Source organism: Eumetopias jubatus, unplaced genomic scaffold, assembly GCF_037043125.1.
Source record: "Eumetopias jubatus isolate StellerSeaLion01/CBP00866 unplaced genomic scaffold, mEumJub1_p1.0 scaffold_17, whole genome shotgun sequence".
Taxonomy (NCBI): domain Eukaryota; kingdom Metazoa; phylum Chordata; class Mammalia; order Carnivora; family Otariidae; genus Eumetopias; species Eumetopias jubatus.
This window is the reverse complement of record NW_028274823.1, coordinates 38,877,000-38,898,920: the sequence shown is the minus strand read 5'-3', so window position 1 is coordinate 38,898,920 and position 21,921 is coordinate 38,877,000. Positions and strand designations below refer to the sequence as shown.

Here is a 21,921-nt window from a genome sequence, read left to right as displayed (position 1 = left end):
TGGTAATAATTACTAACCCCATAACACATCAAGAAAATCTCCACTGGGTAGCCATTTCCACCCACCCTGTAGTCTCAGGTGTTCTGTGACTGAAAATCTTGCATTGTCCTGGGTCTTTTGGGTCACCTTCAGAGACTGGGGTCTTAGCCCAACTGATAATCATGGGAGCCATCTCAGTAAACCTGTTAATCCTTCCCTAAATCCTGCAATCGGAGCCGCCTTTATCTGTCTCGTGTTTTCGGTTCCTATTTCTTCCTCGGCAGGAAATAACTCTCATTTTCTTTTCACGCTGGTCTTCAATCCGGGAGTCCTTTGAGCTCACTGTTTTGGGAGGGACTCTCCTAGTCAGGACATTCAGGAGCTCAATACTGCTGCTTATCAAACACGCCCCTCCCTTCCCCCCGCCCAAGAAGGGCTCGCCCTGGTCCCGCCGCTCCAGTCCCAACACCGCCCGCTTCCACAGGCCCCAGTCCTGCCCGGCGCCCTGCCGACCAATCCCTGGCTCCGCTCCATGCGCGTCACAATGGCGCCCTCGCGGCCCCGCCCCCGTACGCCCGCCGCGGAGGCCCCGCCCCGCCGCGCTCTCTGCGTCCTTCCGGCTCCGTGGTGGAAGTAGCCCTTCGCCGCGTCTTCCTGGAGAAGGTGGGGTTCCGCGGGGACACCGGCCGGCGGTCACGCCGGCAGCCGGAAGTGGGGCGGGGGTGCGGGCTCCCGGGGCTGTTGCTTCTGGGTGCTGGGGTGCAGGGCCGAGCGGGAATCGGGCAAACCCAGAACAGTGGGGCTGCGGTAAACGCCGCGTGCGCCCGACGGGCGGGAGTTGTGCACTCGGGCCTGTCGCGCGCCAGACCCCGCCTCTCGGAGGCCCCGCCTAGGGCGCGCTGCCAGGGGTTTCCATGGTGATGGTAAACAAGCCTCAACTGCCTCAGCTACAACTGCCAAGTTCCCCGCGTTCCACCCTCCTCTAGGTGCTCAGAGGGACGATCGAGGTGCCGGATGTGAAGAGCGGGAGCGTGGAGACTCGGAGCCCGAGGTGAGGGGCGGGACGGGCGGCGGTCCGAGGCCGAGGGCCGCACAACTGGAACCGACGAGAACTGGGTCCTTGGGTGTGGGGACAGTGGGACTGAGATTTGGAGTCGGGGGAGGCTAGGTCTGAAATCACGGGCCTCACACACGGGAACCGAATGAGGACTGGGCACATAGGGGTTGGGGACGGCGGGGCTGAGAGTTGGGGTCGGGAGAGGTAGGATCTGAGGTCAAAGGCCGATTACTGGGGTACAGACCGGGGACTGAGTTCACTGAGGCCAGGGGTGGCGGGGCTGAGAATTGGGGTCGGGGGAGGTGGGGTCAGAGGTCAACGGCCTTACACTCAGGGACTGGACCACGGGCTGAGATTTTGGGTGCGGGGAGGCAGGCCTGAGATCAAGGGCCATACACTCAAGAACTGGACCGCTGGGCTGAGATTTAGGGCTGGGGGAGGTAGGGCCCGCGGCGAGGAAGGGAGGAAAGGCCTGATGCGGACTCCACGGGTAGCAGAGCTTGAGCGCCCCTGCCAGGAATAGCGTGAGGGCACCTGGCGACCGTGGGAGAGGGGCTTCATTTAAAAATGAAAGCACTTTCACGTGGTTGAGTTGCACCGGACTGGTTGGGAACTGACTCCTCCCCCCTCCCACGTTCCCGCTCGCTGAGCCTCCACTCTCGGTCTTTGCGGCCTTTTCTTCCTCTCCGTGCGGCGTGCGTGTCCTGAGCGCCAGTCTGCGTTTTGTCTCCTGCTTTTAGAGGTATAGTGTCTGCGTTTTGGGTAGAAACTCTGGTTCTCGTGATCTTTGCCTGGTGGCTAGACTTTTGCCGAGCGAGCTTAATCGGCCGTTTATTTTTCCATGTCTTTTATTTCTTTGTATCCTTGAACGTATTTTTTGATTTTTGACTGCGCCTAAGAAACTTCTGGAGACTGCCGGCGCTCGCGCTGCGCCCTCTACCTTCAGCGTTCCCGCGTGGTTCACTGAAAGTGGCGCTGGGCGGCCTGGTGACGCCGAGCGAGTTTCGGGGCCTCGACCGACCCTGGTCTTTTATAGACCTGGTTGGGAGGCCACAGGCCCCTCCCCGTTGATTTGTACCTTTAAGGAGCTCTCAGGTTCTTGCCAGACAAATCCCCAGACCCGGGAGGGCCCCCTCCCCAGCTCCTGCAGGACCTCCCCCCACACCCGCCCCTGCCCGGCGTCCCGTGGGTCCCGGCCCGCTTGTCCGCTGGAAGCTTTTCGCAGTAGTTTATTTCCCCGAGGCCCTAGGACGAAGGAACGTGCTTCCTTCTCTCGTTCTCACAACTATTGGGGGGGCCTCCGGGCTCCTATCTGCCACTGCGGGCCGCGTGCGTGGCGGGAGAGGAGTCCGCGAGCGGCTGCGCGCTGGGGGAGGGGGGGGGAACCGCCGGGTGGGGCCGGGGGGGGGGGGCAGCGCCTCAGGTATCCGGAACCTGGTGGAGCTGGAAGAGTTTTGAAGACTTCAGATACCCTTTCAACTCAAAACATCGTCGAAATTACCTATCTTAATGTAGTTCTATTACTTTTAGTCACGTTTTTAAAAGGTTAACTATTTGTTTCTGAATTCCCGGTAAGAATGAAAATACCTCGGGTTCTCCGGTTAGACAAACAATATATGTCAGTGAAAAGTGATGTTTTCAGTATTAATTTCTAGACACGATCCTGCATTTTAAAATAAGTTGAGTAAATTTCTACTTTTAATGAATTTTGGGAGAGATTGCTGATGTTACTAGTTAGTAATGTTTAAGCAAGCCCATCTTCAGTCATCTCCTGTGCCCGTATGCATTTTGTAAATTGATTAGGCTTATTCTGTATTACGATCTCCTTTTTATTTTTAGTTTTTTTGTTTTAACATTCTTTTTATGATATTTGCTTTTTTTGGATTTTTTTTAATTGGCAAGTGACTGGTTTTCCTTTAAGTTTATTGCTACAAAGCTCTCAGTAAACATAAAATAATTCAAGTAAAAATGTGAATTGATTTAAGTGAAAAGACTGATTTAATAGGTTAGTCCTCAGATATGGCCAAAACTGAAGGAAGAGTGTGGAGACATATGGTGCCCATCCAGGTTAAGTGCCTCCAGGGGCTGCAAAAATGGGAACGGGTCTCCTGAATCTGAGCTTTGGCTCTCAGACTTTTTGTAGAAGCACATTAATTGACCCTTAACTGGGTCCAGCCACAGAGCTAGGAGTTTGATAGTATTTTTAAGTCACATGCTCATGACCAGTCTGTAAGGGGGTGGGAGGTATTGGCGTTATCCTTGTTGTACAGATGATAAAATGGAGGCCCAGGGGAAAATGAAGTCACTTGCCCAGGGAGGGAATAGGACTCAGGTCTGTCTGACAGGGACAGCCCTCCTCTGCCAGGGACCCTGCTCCCATCTTACTGCCCGAATTGGAGTTCTTGTGGAAAACAAGAGGCAGATCAGAGGGAGAATCCGGCTCATCTAAGGCCAAGTCTGGCTTATTTGACAGCAAATCCCGGACATAATAAGGTTTTTATCCATAAATATTTTAGCTTATATTCTGCAGATTTTTTTGAAAAAATACAACAACAGTACCATTATCACACCTGAAGAAATAATAATTCCTTGAGATCATCAAATACCCCACGTTCAAATACACCTGCCTGTATAATCCAATATTTTTTTTTATAGCTGGCTTGAATTGGAATCCAAACAAGGTCATACCTTATATTTGGTAGATAATCTCTCTCTCAGATTCTGTTAATCAGAGCAGCGCTGTCCAATGGAAATATAATGCAAGCCATATATGTAATTTCATATTTTTTAATAAAAAGAAACATGTTCATTCTAATAATAATTTAGTTTAGCATATGTTCAAAATATATCGTGTAATTTTTAATTTTTTTTTCAAATTAAGTTTTCCACAAAATCCAGTGTGTACTTTATATTTACAGCACATCTCAATTTGTACCAGCCACATTTTAAGTGTGGACAAGTAACTACCTTATTAGTGCAATCTGGAGGTCCTCTTTTCTTTATTGAATAAATTGGGTTGAGTGTCACGTACAGAGTTCCTTCCTCAGGCTTTGGGTTCTGATTACATTCAGTGTTGGTGTCTGAATCTCTGACCTCTGCATTTCCTGTAAAATGGTAGTTACCTCTAAAGGCTGTTCTGGTTCCGCTGAGATTATCTTTTTGGAAAGAATACTTCATTGGAAGTGCTGTCTACTCCTGCTGAGGCACTTACTTGTGTTCCCCCTTTGTGATTTTAGCGGCCACTGATGGTCTTTCCCTAAATCCATTGTTTTGTTAATATTTCCAAATTAGTGACACTTTAAATATTTATTAGTGACACTTTAAATATTCCTTCTCATTTATTAGTAGGAATACTTCTAGAGAGAGGAAACTTTGTTAATCATTTGATTTTTCTGTTGTACTTTATAAATTGTAGGTTAAGTTTTTGATTCATTCCTGATGTTTATCAATATCCAACATAGTTTAGTGATCTCTAGCATGTGCCCAAGACGCTTTTTCTGGAATTATGAAGTCATGAGTTCTAACATACAGGATGTGTTTTAATCCACTGTGGCTTTTATTCTCTTTGGTGCACAAATTATCCAGTTTGTGGCCAGTGGGAGCCCTTCAGATTGGTTCCTGACTTTCTTGACACAACCACAGTGGTCTTTGACTCCTTCCTTAGTTTAAGGGGTAATACTTCATTAAGTGGGTCCACCAAAGTTTATTCAGCTGGACTTCTAGTGGTGGGCAATTGGGTTGTTTCTAGCCTTTTACTATTATACTATACCTCTAACCCATTTTCCTTTTTGAGTGGTTGGACTATATTAAGGATATTAATGTTTTGGGGAAAAATTGGAAATGTCTTTCCCATTTTATCATTGGTATTTTTGCTTGGGTTGGTGTTTTTTAGCTATGCATAAGAGGTTTGGAGGCTTTTGTTCTGGGTTTTTGTTTGTATTTATGTAATGATATTTTTCATTATTTTCCCATATTCTGGGTTTTGGGTCGTGGTCATGGAAAGTTTTCCCTACTCCCAGTTTATAGGGGAATTCATCAATTTCCTTTTTTTCCTTATATTGTGTAGGATATTTCTTAGCGTTTCTCATAAAACATGAAAAATTCTTAGTTAACTCATTTGAGCTTCATTAATATGTCAGTGTGACAGATTGCAAGGATTGACTTTGAAATTATGAGCTACAATTGCATTTTTGGAATAAACCCAACTTGGTCATGTTTATTGCTTTGTGTATTGCTGGATTTGGTTGGGTGATCATTTCTTTAGGATCTTTTCATCTGAGTTCATGAGCAAAATTACTCTGTGAAACTCGATAAACTAACACTCTTGGAAATGGAAAATCAATTCCAGGTTGATTGTAGACCTAAACATAAAAATGTAGATGAAAACAACAGAGCTTTTGAAGTTTAAAAAAATATCCATATGGCCTTGGCCTAAGAAAAAGATGTCTTTAAACACAGCACAAAAAGCGGTAATCATTAAGGGGGAAAAAGACTAGAATGAAAAATTCTGAATTCCTGTTAGGTCTCCCTGACAGTATGGCTCTTTTTTTTTTTTTTTTTTTTTAAGATTTTATTTATTTATTTGAGAGAGAGAATGAGAGAGAGCACGATAGGGAAGAGGGTCAGAGGGAGAAGCAGACTCCCCGCTGAGCAGGGAGCCCGACGTGGGACTCGATCCCGGGACTCCAGGATCATGACCTGAGCCGAAGGCAGTCGCTTAATCAACTGAGCCACCCAGGCGCCCCAGTATGGCTCTTTTACAAAAATTCTCACCTAGTGTGAATATTACAAATTCCTCACCCTCTTATAAGTCTTATCTACATTGCAGAGATGATCCATTACTGGCATCTCCATAGGTTTTTGTTCTGCTTTACACAAAATTTGTTTAGAATTATGCTGTCCAGTAGAATATTAATGACAAATTTATTTTGTTTCATATTTATTTGCGATATAGTTCACACACCATACAGTTCACCCAGTTTAAAAGGGTACAAATCAGGTTTTTAGTATATTCACAATGTTGTGAAAACCATCACTACTACTACCTAATTCAAGAACATTTTCTTAAATTGAAATACCCTTAAGCATTCCTGGGATGAATTCCATTTGGTCATGTTGTATAACTTTTCTTACATGTTGTTGAATTCAGTTTGTAGTATTTTGTTGAGGAATTTTGCACCTGTCCTCATAAAGGGTATTAGTATGTAGTTATCTCTTCCCCTGATGTCTGTCTGGTTTTGGTATCAGATTGTATTAGTTTAACTAGGGCTGCCATAACAAAATACTACAGACTGGGTTGCAACAGAAATTTATTGTCTTGCAGTTATAGAGGCCAGAAATCCTAGATCATCAATCAGCAGGGTTGGTTCCTTCTAAGGGCCACGAGGAAATGATATCTTCCAGACCATTCTCCTTGGTTTGTTAGATGGCTGTCTTCTGTGTTTTGCGTCATCTTGTCTGTGTCCAAATTTCCCCTTAGAGGGATACCAGTCATAATGGAATATGGCTTATTCTAATGACCTCATTTTGTAAAAAGACTATCTCCAAATCTCACATTCTGAGGTGCTGAGGTTAGGACTTAAGCATCTAAATTTTGGACACACATTTCAGCCCATAAAACAGGATAAAACTGGCCTTAGGAGAATGAGTTGGGATGTGCTTTAATATTTAATTTAGTATATTTTAATATATTTTGATCAACTATTCAAAATATTTTAACATTAATCAATATTTTAACATTGAGATGTTACATTCTTTTAATCTTTGCAATTTGGTGTGCGTTTTATACTTAGAGCACATCTCAATTTGTACTTGTCACTTTCAGGTGTTCAGTAGGCACGTGTGGTAAACGATCATATTTTTATCCTTTGTACCCAGTTTGTTCTTTCTCCAAAGCCGTTTTTTTCTATACTTTAAATTTAGGAGTTTTAGCAACATATGCCTAGGTTGTGTCTTTTTAAAAATATCTGTTGGGAACTACACGACCACGTATATCTTAGGATATCTTAAGGAAAATCTCCCTTTCATTCTTTATCTGTTCTCCTGCCTCCATTTGTGTCTTTTTCTCCTCCTGGAATTCTTATTATTGACATGTTATTTGTCTTGTGTTACATCCTTGTGCTCCAAATTTCATCTTTTCCCCTTTATTTCTGTTCTTTCTCTTTGAGATATTTCTTCCACTTGGTTTTTCAGGCCACTGTGCTGAGTTTATTATTAATTTTATATTCAAAATTCAAATTTTAGTACTAAAACAGTTTTATATTCTGTAATTGAGTATCTGAAAGTGCTCGTTTTATTTTTCTGTTAAAAAAATTCAAGTGTTTTGTCCAGCACTTCTCATTCCCTTAAAACGGTCTACTGTTCTAAGCTGTTGTCTGAATGCATGGTATTCTCTCCGGGTGCTTGAGCCACTCCTGTGCATTGTCATGTTTCTTTCCTCTTGGATCTGTTCTCCACTCTCCCAGGGCAGTGTGCTGTGGTCCCCCGAGGGGCAAACACTGAGCACAAGATGCTACAGCAGTCTTCACTCCTATGGCAGCTGCATGGGACCTGACAAGGTGTCAGGTCTCCACAGAGCCCCAGGAGGAAGCTGTAGGCCCCTTGAGGGGCTGTGGGCATGTACTGTAACCATCTCTCTGGAGACCATGAGTGTAACCCACAAGGCTTCCTGAGACCTTTGCCCGGCTCTAGGATCTAATTGGTCACCCACCCAGGGGCTGCTTACTCAGGGGAAAGAGCTACAGGAAAGTTGGTAGGGGAGGTGGTTGGGAGACTGTCTTCTTAGCAATTGTATTTTCTTTAACAACTCCCCCCCCCGCCTTAAATTTGTTCGCTATGCTGAATCATATTTCTTATTGTGGGGAGAGCACGACCAATTAATAGAGATGATGAAATTTTTCCCTCACTTGAAAACAGATTTTATCTTTAGCAATGGGAGTCAAATAGTGTTTCTTTTTATGAAAACTTCATCTGATAATATATTTTTTCCTCTGTGGTAACTTAGATTTTGATTCCTGAGTCACCTGCAGAATGCAATCAATAATACAGAGCAACAGTTGCTTGTTCTATGTTGGGTAAAAATTTGTCCCTTACGTTAATTTTAATATAAGCATTATAGATATAATGCTTCTAACATCACATACTATTTTTGCTTTTTAGTTAACACAGCTTTTGAGAAATGAACATTGAGGGAAAGTGTACTATTACCCCATATACTTAGCTACAGTATGTAAACTAAAAGCCCTAATAATTAAAAGATAATGGAAAACAGCTTTCCTGTTGCATACAAATCATATATCTCTCCTTTGATGGATAAAAATGTAGTAATAGCAATAAACATTTAGAATGTTAATAACATATTTAATGATCCATCTACAGCTTCTCCTTAATAGCTCTGAGGTGGCTTTGTGTACTGAACATGGCTTGTTGTACAAATTAGGGTCAGAGTTGTCACACTTCAGATGCCTCAGCCCCTTGAAATTCTGGCACAACTGTGTGAGGGTGTGCTTTCTTGAAGTAGTTGGTTCAGAACTACATCATATTCTCGAGTATTTGACAGCAAGAAATGTTTAAGAGCCACTGAATTGGGACTTTATAAAATTGCTGGGTTAGGAGAGACTTTTGAGGTTTCCAGTGGAACAGGAAAACTATCCATAATAAATTAGGGTCTGGGCTCTGCTCATATACTACCCTAGACAGGGAATTGCTTTTTCCCCAAACCCATCTTGGCTCCTCAAGTGGAAAACAGACATAAGCAGCAGAAATAATATCTAAAATTCTCTTGTGAATTTAATAAGAACTGAGTATGAAGATTAAAAGGATTCGCCGTGAGTTGCCTGGCTGGCTCAGTTGGTAGAGCGTGCGACTCTTGATCCTCAGGGTTGTTACGTTTGAGCCCCACATTGGGTGTAGAGATTACTTAAAAAAATAAAATCTTTGGGGCTCCTGAGTGGTTCATTTGGTTAAGCGTCTGCCTTCGGCTCTGGTCATGATCCAGGGTCCAGGGACCTCAGCAGGGAAGCCTGCTTCTCTCTCCCTGCTGTCCCACCCCCTTGTGCTCTGTCAAATTAAAAAAAAAAAGGATTCACCACAAAGTAAAATATTTATAAAAAGCAACCAATACAAAAACAGACTCTGGCAAAGGGGTACATTTAAAAAATACAAAGAATTTGAACAAGCATTCAGGGAGGAATAAGTAGGATAATGCACAAAGGAACAACAACAAAAAAAATAGGGTCTTCTAAAAATCTTCTTTTATACCTTAATTGGGGAAAAAAGTTTCACATTCCCACCCCTACTCATGCTTAGGATCTGTTTAAATGTCACTTCCTCAGAGCCCCAGTGTAAATTAATCCCCATTGTCTTGGGTCGTTCAGAATTTGTCATCATACATGTATTCTTTGTTTCTTTTTTTTTTTTTTTTAAGATTTTATTATTTGTCAGAGAGAGCTTAAGTGGGGAGGAGGGGCAGAGGAAGAGGAGAAAGCAGGCTCCCCGCTGAGCAGGGAGCCCCTTTTCTTCGTTTTTTAAATTGATTTCCTAGTCCACTGCTCTGTGGATCTAGCACAGTGCCTGCATTTTTTAAGTGCACAATATTTCTAAGTTAATGAATGACTCTCCCAAGTTTGGTAAATTTTATCTACTGCACATCATTCACATCTTCACACAATTGCTTCATTTCTACCACAATGTTTTTATTTCAGGGTACCGCCAGTTTTTCCTAAAGTTTATCTCATTGCTTCCCATCTCCTCTCCACACATCTGTTCCCATCATTTGTTTTCCAGATAGCAGCTAGACTGTTCTGTTGAAAAGCAGAAACACAAATTATACCACATTCCATTTTGGAAACAATTAAATGATTTCCCATTGGTCTTAGACTAAAGTACAAAATACCAAACCAGGCTTTCAAGGCTATGGAGGATCTTCCTCTGCTGTCCTCTTTTCAACGGTCTAAGCACAACCTCCTCCCGGTGTCTTTGGTACAGGTTGTTCCTTCAGGCAGGAACCGTACCATGGTAGATCAATTATTAACCGTGGCCTCCCCTGTGTCACCAACCACTTAAGCCAAGAAGGCATATGTAAAACTACTTAACCGCAAGAAATACATTCGAATAAAATAAGTGAGAAAACGCATACTAATCATATAAATTACCAAGATTATATTTTGAAGAGGTTTTCAAGAAATGAAATAAATGCTTATGAATTCATGTAGTCAAGGTACCTCAACTCTGTAGAGAGAATTCTTTCCAAAAACAAGCCAATTTTGTGGCTTAATTTTTCTTCAGAATACTGTTTTTACTTCTCTTGAATTCATGAGTGTTTAGTGCCTGTGTACAACTCCCATGGGATGGCTGGATTTTGATTCTTGTCACCTAGCTCCCACAATCAGGGACAGTTTTTCTTTACATTCCCCACCTAGTAATTTTTACACAAATCCCAGCCAACACAGTTTCATCCACAGATATTTCCAGTGAATGAAACTCTAGAAGGTAATTCCTTTATTTTTAAGCATACCTACAATTCTATATCTAAACTAAGTAAATATACTTTAATATAAAAAATTTTAATATCAAATTTTTAGTCAGCGTTCAAATAATCTCAATGTTTATCACTTTGACTCAAAATCAAATATGCCCCATGTGTTGTGAATCCATGATAAATCCCTTAAATTTCTTTTATTCAGTAAGTGTTCACTTGGTCTTTTCCCGTGGAGCTATTTTGAAATGAAGGACTGAACTCCTTTGCTAGAGTCTGGCTTCTCATACTCTGACCTGGTAGGTTCCTCTTACCTATAAATCCTATTCATTTCCTAGTTACTTCTAGTAAGTAGATTCATACGACTTTCTTTTCTTAAATAATTTCATTACTAAAGGTATTTAACATACAGAAAAATAGACAAAAGTATAAGGAGACTCCATGTACCCATTGCCCAGTTTTAGTAATTACTAAATCATCACCCATTTGTTCATCTGTAATCCCACTCCGTCCACTCAGATTCTAGACATCAAATACATCTCTTAAGTATTGACTCCAAAAATAAAACCATAGCACCATAATTACAACTAAACTTTTTAAATTCCTTAATATAAAATTTAGTCACTGCTCACATTACAATTGCTTTTTTTTTTTTTTTTAAGATTTTACTTATTTGACAGAGGGCAAGCGAGCACTTAGCACGGGGAGCGGCAGGGAGGGGAGAAGCAGGTTTTCCTTGGAGCAGGGGAGCCCCATGCCGGGTCGATCCCACGACCCTGGGATCATGACCTGAGCCGAAGGCAGGCAGACAGACGCTTAGCCAACTGAGCTACCCAGGCCCCCCTGCAGTTGCTTTAATAATTATTTTCAAGATTGTTCTTTTGAACTCGGATACAGAGGTTCATGAAACGTAATTCTTTGTTGGATATTAAGAATTGCGAGTTTTAAAATTCATCTTCTAAACTGATGCAAAATATTTACATGTCTACGGCCAAATACATAAAACAAGGTCATGAATATACAGAGGTTCTACCTTTTGTCTATTAGTTTCCATTGTAAATTCTTCCTGCTTTCAGAGGTTTTTTCAGATTTTTTTTTTTTTTTTTAATTTCACAGTTTCTTCTTCCACATAAATCGTCCCAATCTACCCCTCCCCTGCGCTGGTACTCTGGACTTTTCCCCATCCTGGCACCTTCCTGAGAACTCATTCAGAACGGTCTTCCTCGTTGCTTTTCTTCCCTCCTTCCTCCCACTTCCTGCCTGGGCCGACCGCGCGGGCCGCGGGCCGCACCTGCAGGACGCGTTTCCATTGGTGACATCTTGGCGGGCCCATCGGTGGCACTTCCTCCTTTACACCCCGTGACCCACGTCCGGCCCGCCGCCCTCAGTCACGCGGCCTCTGCCTCCGGGACGCAGCCCCGCGCGCCGGCCTTCCGGACTACGGACCCGTCGTGGTGAGCCGCCGCGAGCGGACGACCCCCACCCGCCCGCCCTTCCATCCTTATTCAGCCCCCAGTCCACCTCCCCACCTCCCGCGAGCCCCGGGAACTCGTCCCCCGTCCCCCACAACTTCCCCCCCCCATCCCGCCCGCTCCGGGAACTCTTTCTTCCCCCCTCGTTGCCCCAGGAACTCTTCTCCCCACACGGCCCCACGGCCCCAGGAAGTCCCCCGACCCGACCCGACCCGGGAGCTCCGCCCCCCACAGGTCCCGGGAACTCTTCCCTGGCCGCCCCAGAAAGACCCCCCTGACTCGGGAGCTCCGCCCCCTCCCCCGCGGCTCCGGAAAGCCGGGACGGAGAACTCGGCCCCACCTCACTCCCTCCTCGGCGACGTCGGCGACCTGCCCCCCCCACCCTCGCTTCAGTACGCTACCCCCCCCACCCGGGCTCTCCCCTCCCACCACCCGGCCTGGGAAGCCTTTGCCCAGTGACCTCTTTCCCCCTCCCCCTCTCCCGCTCTGCCCGGGAAGCCTCTCTCCCCCTCCTCCTTCCCTCCCTCCCTCCCTCCTCCCTCCCTCGGCTCGTCCCGCCCCCGCCCCGGAAGCTCCCGCTGACCCCGCCCAGGCCCCGAGAAGGGGCGCTCCGGGCTCCCTTTTTCCTGTGGGGCCTGGCAGACGGTAGTGTCTCTTCGCATCCGCCAGGTAGAGGCCGAGTGAGCCTCCCCCCAGCACCTCGTCCGCGTTTCCCCGCCCGAGGAGCTCAGCGCCTGCGACCGCCGCTGTGCTTCCCGCCGAAATCGCTCAGACGCGCCCCTGGCGGCCCGCGCGGCTGCGAGCTTAAGAGCGCAGTTTCAACCCTCGTATGAGGCGTTTGCCCACAGCCAGTTGAGTTTCATTTTCAGGTTAATAACAAAAGGAGACGCACCTGGACTTTCCCCGGAGCCCTCTGCGTTTTTAAGCGTCGGGTGGAGTTAGGGGTCTTTTGGCTGTAAACCGCGCTTGTTTGATGAAAATAGAAATCAGTCCTGCTCCCCTCAGCGGTAAGTCTTGAGCAAAAAAGTCAACTGCGTGATCCTGGGGCAGCGTCTCTCTGTGATTTAAAAGTAGAACTTTGAGTCATTAGGACACCCAGGACAACCTGGCTCTTGCGTGCTACCAGCTGCAGGTGAATATTTATTTACAAATAAGGGTGAAAATGCTTTAGGTCTTACTGCAGCACAAATAAGAGGGTGAAGCCAGGGTCCCACTGAGTACCCCTCCCTGAACAGAGAGGATGGGTGTTTAAGCCGCCCTTGTACTCCTTAGATAAACCTTAATCATTCGTGGCACTTGGAGGCGCACCCTGTTTATCCTGATTGGATCTACCTGAATCCGAACTAAATCCCGTCTAACCAGTAGAGTGAAGGTGAGCCTCGCAGGAGTCCTAGGAGCCTGTTAGAAATGCAGAATCTTGCCCTATTCCATATCTATTTAGAATCTTTGCATTTTAACAACATCCATCCATGGGTGGTTTGTGCACACAACACAGGGCGCTCACCTGGGGGAGTTGTGCAAAAATCCTTGGTCACATCCTGTACATTACAGTTAAATTAGAATCTCCAGGTGCAGGACCTAAAAGCAGTATTTTTTCACACTCCAGCGATTGCAAGGTAGTGCTCCAGTGAGACCTGTGCTGTCGGGTGTTCAGCATGTGTTCGCTCCCCGTTTCAGTCTGGTGAATATTGGCCTCAGTGTTTGGCCGGCCCTGCGCGTGCTTCCCCGAGGAGGGTTCCATAGATGTTGGTCTGCAGACCACACTGGAAGGAGCTAGGAGCTGGGGTAAACCATAGAAGGGAATCAAGTCATTAAAATGCCTGGGTCCTTCTACCTTTTAGATTCCACTCTTCTAGGGGCACAGGGGAAGGACGGATGAAGCTTTTTGAAAGCCATCTTCCAGAGAATTGGAAGTTACTGTTTCTTAAATTGTAATAACTGCACATTTATACCGGGCTCCCCACCACCACCCAGATGGTGTCTAATGAAGTAATACAGGAGGCTAGTAAAGGCAAATTTAATATGACACGCTCAGCAAAATTTACTTTCCCAGTTACACTTTTCCAAAATTAAGAATGTGGTTTAGTTCTCCTACATGCTCTGTGGATTTCACGTATCCTAGTCTTTGGGGACACTCTCATCGCTTGGCTGTGGGTGATGGTAGTGATGATGTTTTTCTTGTTGAAAAGCATATTTCAAAATTTCCTCCCTTTATTCTTCAAAGTCAGAGCAAATACAAGTCACAAGAAATGAAGTTACCAAATAGAACTGGGAAGGAAAGACATTGAGTATCTCCACCCTGCCCCTCTCCACGTCCCCCCTCCCCCCAATGGTTTCTTGTAAATCGTAAATCATGCTGAACAATTATAGCAATCAACTCTCCATGGAGCTCATCCCAGTAAAGATCATGCTGCTTGGGGTCTCACCTGCCCCTTTGGTCCCTTCCCTACCCGGGTCGGTTGTGGCCTTGCTCCACCCTCTCCCTGAAGAAGCCCTTCCCACCCGCGCTATTTAGATTTCCTCACAGAGCTTAGAGTTTTCTAAGTCTCCTCAAGGCTGGTGAGAGATTTCCCGCTGTTAGCCTGTATTACCCTATGAAAAGGTAAACCTTTTAAATGTTGTGGGGTCAGTCCCGGGTGTGTGCTTTAGTTATGGAAGCCTCGGGGCTATAAAGGGCCTCCAGCAGCCCCAGTCCTGCCTCTCCCGAGGAGGAGGAAGGAAGCTGGAGCCCATCCCAGCCACATCACCACCACCCCTGGTTGCCCTGGTGAGTGTTGGAGCACTGAGGCAAGACGGCCATATCACTCTTTTTTAGGACAGTTCGTTACCTACCAGGAGTGTCTCCGACTGTGGGCTTCTCCCCCCCGGGTTGTTCTTTAAGGTGAGCTCTTTTAAGAAAAGTAATTTCTGTTTACATTTGATATATTTAAGCAGGACATTTCTTAATGCGAAGTAAGATTTTTGTCATTAGCTTTAAATCTAATGTGGAGCACAAATCTGCAGCACTCTTATACTGAATTTTAGTTAATGTGCTAAGTACTGTAAAACTCCACAAGGGATCCAAATGTTGAAGGTTCTGAGGGCAAAGTGAGGATACTGAGTTATATTTGCACCTAAAATTAGATTTTGTTTTGTGTTCCATCGGAAGTTTAGAAGAATATGGAGTGAGCAAGTAGGACTCCACCTGAGAAATGTAAGAGAACATTAATTCTGGAGTATAAATAAGCAATGAAAGTTTACATGTAGACGTGTTCTAGAGAAGAATTCTCTTCACTTTGCCTTCAGAGAAGTCTCTGATTCTGGAGCTTTATTTTCTGAAGAGAACATTTATAATCTGTGCTGTGCTATTAGGTGTTTTAAGTAATTTTTATATGAAATGTCAGTGTTCATTTACGCTTCCTGCATGTCTTTTTCAGCCTAGACTGCCATATTGTAGAGGGAGGTGTTGACCTCGCATGGCCATCAATTAAGCTCTTGCTAATCTTGGGCCTGCTGTGCTGGGGGTGGGGTCACAGTAACCAATGGAAACAGACAGTCTGTCCCTGCTAGGCTCTCCCAAGCAGTTTTGAAGACAATTTTAAACAAATCAGAGCAAGAGTGCTATGGGAGCATAGAACCATGAGACTTAATTTGTAGAAGGGGAAGGTCTTGTGGGAAGGTCGTATGTTTGAGCTGAGACCTTAAGGATTAGTTGGATTTAGCTAGACAGAAGGTTGGGTGGAGTATATTTGGGGAGATAATTACCATGTGTGATCAAATCCCAGGGAGCAGAAAGCCTGGCACGTTCCAGGCACAGAAATGAATAAAGGAGTGGGGGTTTTTTTGCTGTTGTTGTTTTGTTTTTTGATGGGAGCGATGCAAGATACATAAGTGTGTTGTAGGCCAAAGTTGCAAGGTCTAAGTACCCCCTTAGCTCTGTGGTTTGTGTTCCAATGCAGTGGGAAGCCACTGAGGTTTTGGAACAGGAGAATGACAGTCAGTTTAGAACACTTGAGCTGCAGATTGGGTTGCAATAAGGGCTAGCCATTACACTTGAAGTAGTTTAAGAATCAGATAAGAATATCCTGGCATGGGCTGTTGGTACTAGATTTAGAAATGAGGATGTAGAAAGGGATAGGAGGGCGATGCAGAAAGAAAAGATTTTGACAATTGAAATCACAAAGGAATAAATTATTGAGCTCTTACTGTGCCATGATAATGGCTAGGGACTGAGCGTGGAATTGTGAGAAACCTTTATATTACTTGTTGAAATCAGAAGAGTTCTTCAGTAGGATTCAGGAATGTTAGTATGGTGAATGAAATCACTCCAGAGAGGTAATGAAGTCATTGGATTTGAGGGCTTGGGCAAAGTTGTCCAAGGATTACTTCACTTTCTGGAACCTCAGGATGACAGGTAAGCCTATTTATATCTGCAGCTGGGGTGCTATAGAAGAATTTCAGAGAAAATGCTGCTTTCATTTATGGGGTATAGGGGCTATGGAGTAGAGTTTTGTATACCAGTCTGGGCCTCAGGAAGCCTGAGGCTGGGGACTTGAGTGTCCTGGGCCCAGGGCTAGTTGACCATGGAGATCAATATGAGGCTGCCTAGAAAAGGAATCACTGGAAGAAGCTGGGAGAACATATCTAAGGAATTAATAGAAAACCAGAAGACGATGCATCATCAGGAGCCAAAGGGAAAAAGGATTTCCAGAGGGAGTGGTTAAATCCTGCTGTGGGAACAAGTAAAATGAAGATAAGAAAATTCTTTCTTTTCGAGAAAAGGTATTGCCCTTTCGATGGTGAGGAGTAGAGGTGATAGTAGAGGCCTGCCTTCTGAGATTTTACTGAGGGGGCCAGCAAATCAGCAAGTTGCTGGAGGCAAAGTTGATGTCAAGGAAAGGTATATTACAGCATTGGTTAGAAATGGGCATACTTAATTAAGGAGGTTGTCTTCGGTGAAGAGACTGTGAAGATAAATTTCTCTTGGCATCTGGGTGGCTCAGTTGATTGTCTGACTCAATCTCAGCTCAGGTCTTGACCCCCTTGATCAGGAGGGTTGTGAGTTCAAGCCCCACGTTGGGCTTATCCCTAGGCATGGAGCCCACTTAAAAAAAAATAATTTCTCTAGGTGAGTGGAGTTGGGACCAGAACAGCATTGTGATCCTGCTTATGATATCAGCTAATAAGAGAAGCAACTCCTTGTTTATAAATTTCTAGACTTTGTGGTAGTTCCTTTATTTGTTCTCTGTTCTTTGAACCAGATGAGAGATGATCAGTTCAAGGTAGGGGATATTAGAATAGTTGTTGAGGTTGCCATAGGCAACTCAGGGCTTTGGGAGAGTGGAGGGGGATGGAACTGTAGGCAGTGTTGAGGGCCCTTTTTAAGGTTGGTGGCCCTGATTTCTACACTAGTCATTCTCAGCTGGCAGCAGTTTTACCCCCAGGGAACATTTGGGAATACCTGGAGACCTTTGGGGTTGTTACATCTGGGGAGGGGGTGCTATTGGTCGCTACCCCACAACAAAGAATTATCTGGTCCAAAATACGAAACATTTTGCCTGGCTGTGTGCCCCTGAGCCACCCAGTATTAACCATGAAACATACTTAATCTTCTGGGCATTTTTTATTGGGCATATACAATAAAGGAGGAGGAACATAAGAATTTTATTTGTAGGGGGATGGACTGAAGTCATTACAAAATTAGCCTTTTGCATGTTGGTAGTTATAAAAAAATAAAGTGCTACATAGAGTGACTACATCAAATACTTAAATTGCTAAATTAGTAAATTTAATTATGGTGAGTCAAAATGGTAGTTTGTCAATAATGTGGTTTTCTCTGATAACTAGTGCAGTTGAGCATTTCCTGTTACACGTTTGCTCTGCCTTTTCTCTAGTAACAAGAAAATGTCCTTTTACTTGAGCAATGTAATAATCATGTTTTCCTCCAGTTCTGAAAAGTTCTCTCACTATTTCTAAATGTTGGCTTATTTCATTCTTTTGTCTTCCCTTCTAACTTAAAGTAACTGTTAGAATTGATAGGTTTTGGCTTGTTGACTGAAACTTCCAGATTGCTATTGTATTTTTTTAAGACTCATAATTTGTTCTTTTTCAGTCTCTGTGAGTAATACATACATCTTTGGGAGACCTGGGATTGAATCTCAGCTCAAATGTATTCGGTGTATTTCTTAACATATTTTACTCTTCCTTTTTCACCTGTAAAATCAGGAAAACAAGATTTACTGCATATTCTTGTACATAATAAGTGAAAAATTATGTAAAGGAGTTTTTGCTTTCTTTTCAGCCACAAAAAGCTGCACCCAAGCTTGTTTGACGTCTGTCCTCTCAAGTGTCCATGATGCTGGGCCCCGAGGGAGGTGAAGGCTTTGTGGTCAAGCTCCGTGGCCTGCCCTGGTCCTGCTCTGTTGAGGATGTGCAGAATTTCCTTTCTGACTGCACAATTCATGATGGGGCTGCAGGCGTTCATTTCATCTACACTAGAGAAGGCAGGCAGAGTGGTGAGGCTTTTGTTGAACTTGAATCAGAAGATGATGTAAAAATGGCCCTTAAAAAAGACAGGGAAAGCATGGGACACCGGTACATTGAGGTGTTCAAATCCCACAGAACCGAGATGGATTGGGTGTTGAAGCACAGCGGTCCAAACAGTGCCGACACCGCCAATGATGGCTTCGTGCGGCTTCGAGGACTCCCATTTGGATGCACCAAGGAAGAAATTGTTCAGTTCTTCTCAGGGTTGGAAATTGTGCCAAACGGGATCACATTGCCTGTGGACCCCGAGGGCAAGATTACAGGGGAAGCCTTTGTGCAGTTTGCCTCCCAGGAGTTAGCTGAGAAGGCCCTAGGGAAGCACAAGGAGAGAATAGGGCACAGGTATATTGAAGTGTTCAAGAGCAGTCAGGAAGAAGTTAGGTCATACTCAGATCCCCCTCTGAAATTCATGTCTGTACAGCGGCCGGGGCCCTATGACCGCCCCGGCACAGCCAGGAGGTATATTGGCATTGTCAAGCAAGCGGGCCTGGAGAGGATGAGGTCTGGTGCATATAGTGCAGGCTATGGGGGCTATGAGGAGTACAGCGGCCTCAGCGATGGCTACGGCTTCACCACTGATCTGTTCGGGAGAGACCTCAGTTACTGTCTCTCGGGCATGTACGACCACAGATACGGAGACGGCGAGTTCACTGTCCAGAGTACCACTGGACACTGCGTCCACATGAGAGGGCTGCCATACAAAGCCACAGAGAACGACATTTACAACTTCTTCTCTCCACTCAACCCTGTGAGAGTCCATATTGAGATTGGCCCTGATGGAAGAGTGACGGGCGAAGCCGATGTCGAGTTTGCCACTCACGAAGAAGCTGTGGCAGCTATGTCCAAAGACCGGGCCAACATGCAACACAGATACATAGAACTTTTCCTGAATTCCACAACTGGGGCCAGCAATGGGGCATATAGCAGCCAGATGATGCAAGGCATGGGGGTGTCAGCCCAGTCCACTTACAGTGGCCTTGAGAGCCAGTCTGTGAGCGGCTGTTATGGAGCTGGCTATGGAGGCCAGAACAGCATGGGTGGATATGACTAGTTTTGTAGGAGCATTTGAGTTACTGCAATCATTTTCACAGGCAGCCAACAAGCAGTGAAAAGCAATTATTACTCTAGAGGAAGCTGTGGGACCCATTTTGCACCATGAGTTTGTGAAATCTGGATTAAAAAATTACCTCTTCAGTGTTTTCTCATGCAAACTTTCTTCTAGCATGTGATATTGAGTAAACTAAAACTATTTTCAGCTTTTCTCAATTAACATTTTGGTAGTGTACTTCAGAGTGATGTTATCTGAGTTAAAGTAGTTTTAAGTACATTAAATGGATCTTTTACACCACATCACCGTGAACACATTGGGGAGACGTGCTTTTTTGGAAAACTCAAGGTGCTAGATCCCTGATTCAAAGAGGAACATTTCTCATGTTTGTTCATTCTAGTTTATTTTCATTTAAAATCTTTTAGGTTAAGTTTAAGCTTTTAAAAATAAGTTAGTTTTGAAAATTGAGACACATTACTAATACTGTAGGAATTGGTGAGGCCTTGACTTAAAACTTTCTTTGTACTGTGATTTCCTTTTGGGTGTATTTTGCTAAGTGAAACTTGTTAAATTTTTTTGTTAACTAAATTTTTTTCTTAAAATAAAGATTTTTTCACAATGACTGGCACCGACTATATACTCACCAAAAAGTAGCAGAATGGGTGGTTGAAGTGAATTGAATACTGCTGTATTTCAGTGTGAATTTCAAAATAATTTAGCACATGAAATCTAAGATTTCCTTTATATTCCTATACCAAGGCTAAATTAAAGTTTGATTTTTAAAAATGTTAAATTTGAGTGGTGGAAATGGTGACTGGAAACACATTCCAGAGAGTATGAAAATAGAAGCACACAGGCCCAGTCTCCTTTGAGACGAGTGCTGTTAAACAGCCATTTGTAATGTCCTGCTCTATCCCTTATGCTGGAGTCCTGTTCATTTCTCATAGCCACAGATGCTTAATTTGGGTGCCACATGCATTGGCAGTCACTAGCCACAGCCACAATTCATTTCAGGTTTTTTAAAATATAAAATATGCTGATGGGAACATTTTTTTCATACTAGCTCTTAACACTCCTGGGTTAGCAGTTACAGTTTATTACAGAACACACATAATAAGCTTGACAGACTTGTTTGCAAATTAGAAAGTGGGAAACACCCATCAGTAGAAAACTGTCCAAATTCCAGGCACCTCTGCACACAGCATAATGTCATCACTTTTAACTTTGATACACACTAAAACAGACTTTGAGATGTGAATGGAGTTTTTACTTTTTAACTGCTTATAAAGCTACTATTGGTGATTTCTTCAACTTCCCCTCCCCCCACCTTGTTTTTAATAACCATAGAATGTAGCCCAGATACAAATACACACCACTTCTAGGTCTTCCTCTGGTATCACTTCAAAGGGACAATCCTCTATTGGTTAAACCCTGAAGATTTTGTTAAATAAGCATTTATGTAGACTACAATCTTACCTAGCCTCTCTGAGCCTCCTGTGGCTTCACGGGCCCACCTTACCTGCCATCCTTAGCCACCAGTGCTCTGCAGACTCAGGTGGCCTGAGATAGGGCAGCAGCAGTGCCCATGAATGCCAGAAGTGCTTGGACACAGGCTGAACTAGGAAGATACACTGTGAAGACTAGGTTAAATACAAGAATTCTAGGGAGGCACAGATCACACACCTGGTCTAAGCTATGTTCACAGGGTCTCTACCCATCCTGCTGGTCCACCATGTTCCAAGTCAACAACAGTCCACCAGAGGGAAGCAAAGGCCTGGGTTGTGAAGACCCAGGGAAGCCCAGGTAGAGCACCTGGGAGCTTACGAAATCTGTAAGATACCACGAAAGACCAAGATTTGGCAAGGCAGTGAAGTTTTAGGGAGTACATTCACCCCTTAAAAAACCCTTGCTAGGTTTCGAGTCCAGATAAGGAGTGGGCTCCAAGAACCTGGGATGGGATATCCAGAGGAATGTGCTACATTACCTAAAATTGCTGGGCTAGCAGCAGTGGCTCCCTCCTAGAAATAAGACTATCTGGAGGCCTCACCTGTGGTAGGAGATTCTAAGATGATGTCTGCCTCGTCAAAGTCTGCTCCAGGTACTGTTTCTAGGAGGATGGGCAAACCACCCATCAAATCCAGCCTACCTGTTTTTACATGGTCTGTGACCTAAGAAAGAATGGTTTTTTACAGATGAATTGATCTAATGTCTGGGAACCCCAATGGAAAATCCCCAAATGAATTCCATTCTTATTAGTAGACTTGCACTATAAAAAATTGTACTTAAAAATTTTGAGTTACATCAGTAAAAAATAACTGAAAATTTCAAATATGCGTCGGCCTGCAAAACCTAAAATATTTGCTAT

The 21,921-nt window shown here is 44.3% G+C and overlaps 1 protein-coding gene across 6 annotated transcripts; it reads left to right on the top strand.

Moving 5' to 3' along the window:
- Positions 1 to 952: 952 nt before the first annotated feature.
- On the top strand, positions 953 to 19,702 carry HNRNPF (heterogeneous nuclear ribonucleoprotein F). Of its 6 annotated transcripts, XM_028098624.2 has the most exons (5): positions 11,744 to 11,965; positions 12,853 to 12,990; positions 13,256 to 13,355; positions 14,799 to 14,864; positions 18,264 to 19,702. In XM_028098624.2, the coding sequence occupies exon 5, from the start codon at positions 18,315 to 18,317 to the stop codon at positions 19,557 to 19,559; it is 1,245 nt and encodes a 414-aa protein (XP_027954425.1). In that variant the 5' UTR covers positions 11,744 to 11,965; positions 12,853 to 12,990; positions 13,256 to 13,355; positions 14,799 to 14,864; positions 18,264 to 18,314; the 3' UTR covers positions 19,560 to 19,702. The 6 variants fall into 6 exon arrangements, with proteins under 6 accessions (XP_027954429.1, XP_027954431.1, XP_027954428.1 ...); XM_028098621.2 differs by lacking the exon at positions 13,256 to 13,355; XM_028098627.2 differs by lacking the exons at positions 11,744 to 11,965; positions 12,853 to 12,990; positions 13,256 to 13,355 and adding an exon at positions 1,694 to 1,778.
- The last annotated feature ends 2,219 nt before the right edge of the window (positions 19,703 to 21,921 follow it).

What these genes read in the sequence shown, in the direction of transcription:
- HNRNPF (XM_028098628.2), top strand. Translation starts at nt 18,315, where the DNA reads ATGATGCTGGGCCCCGAGGGAGGTGAAGGCTTTGTGGTCAAGCTCCGT.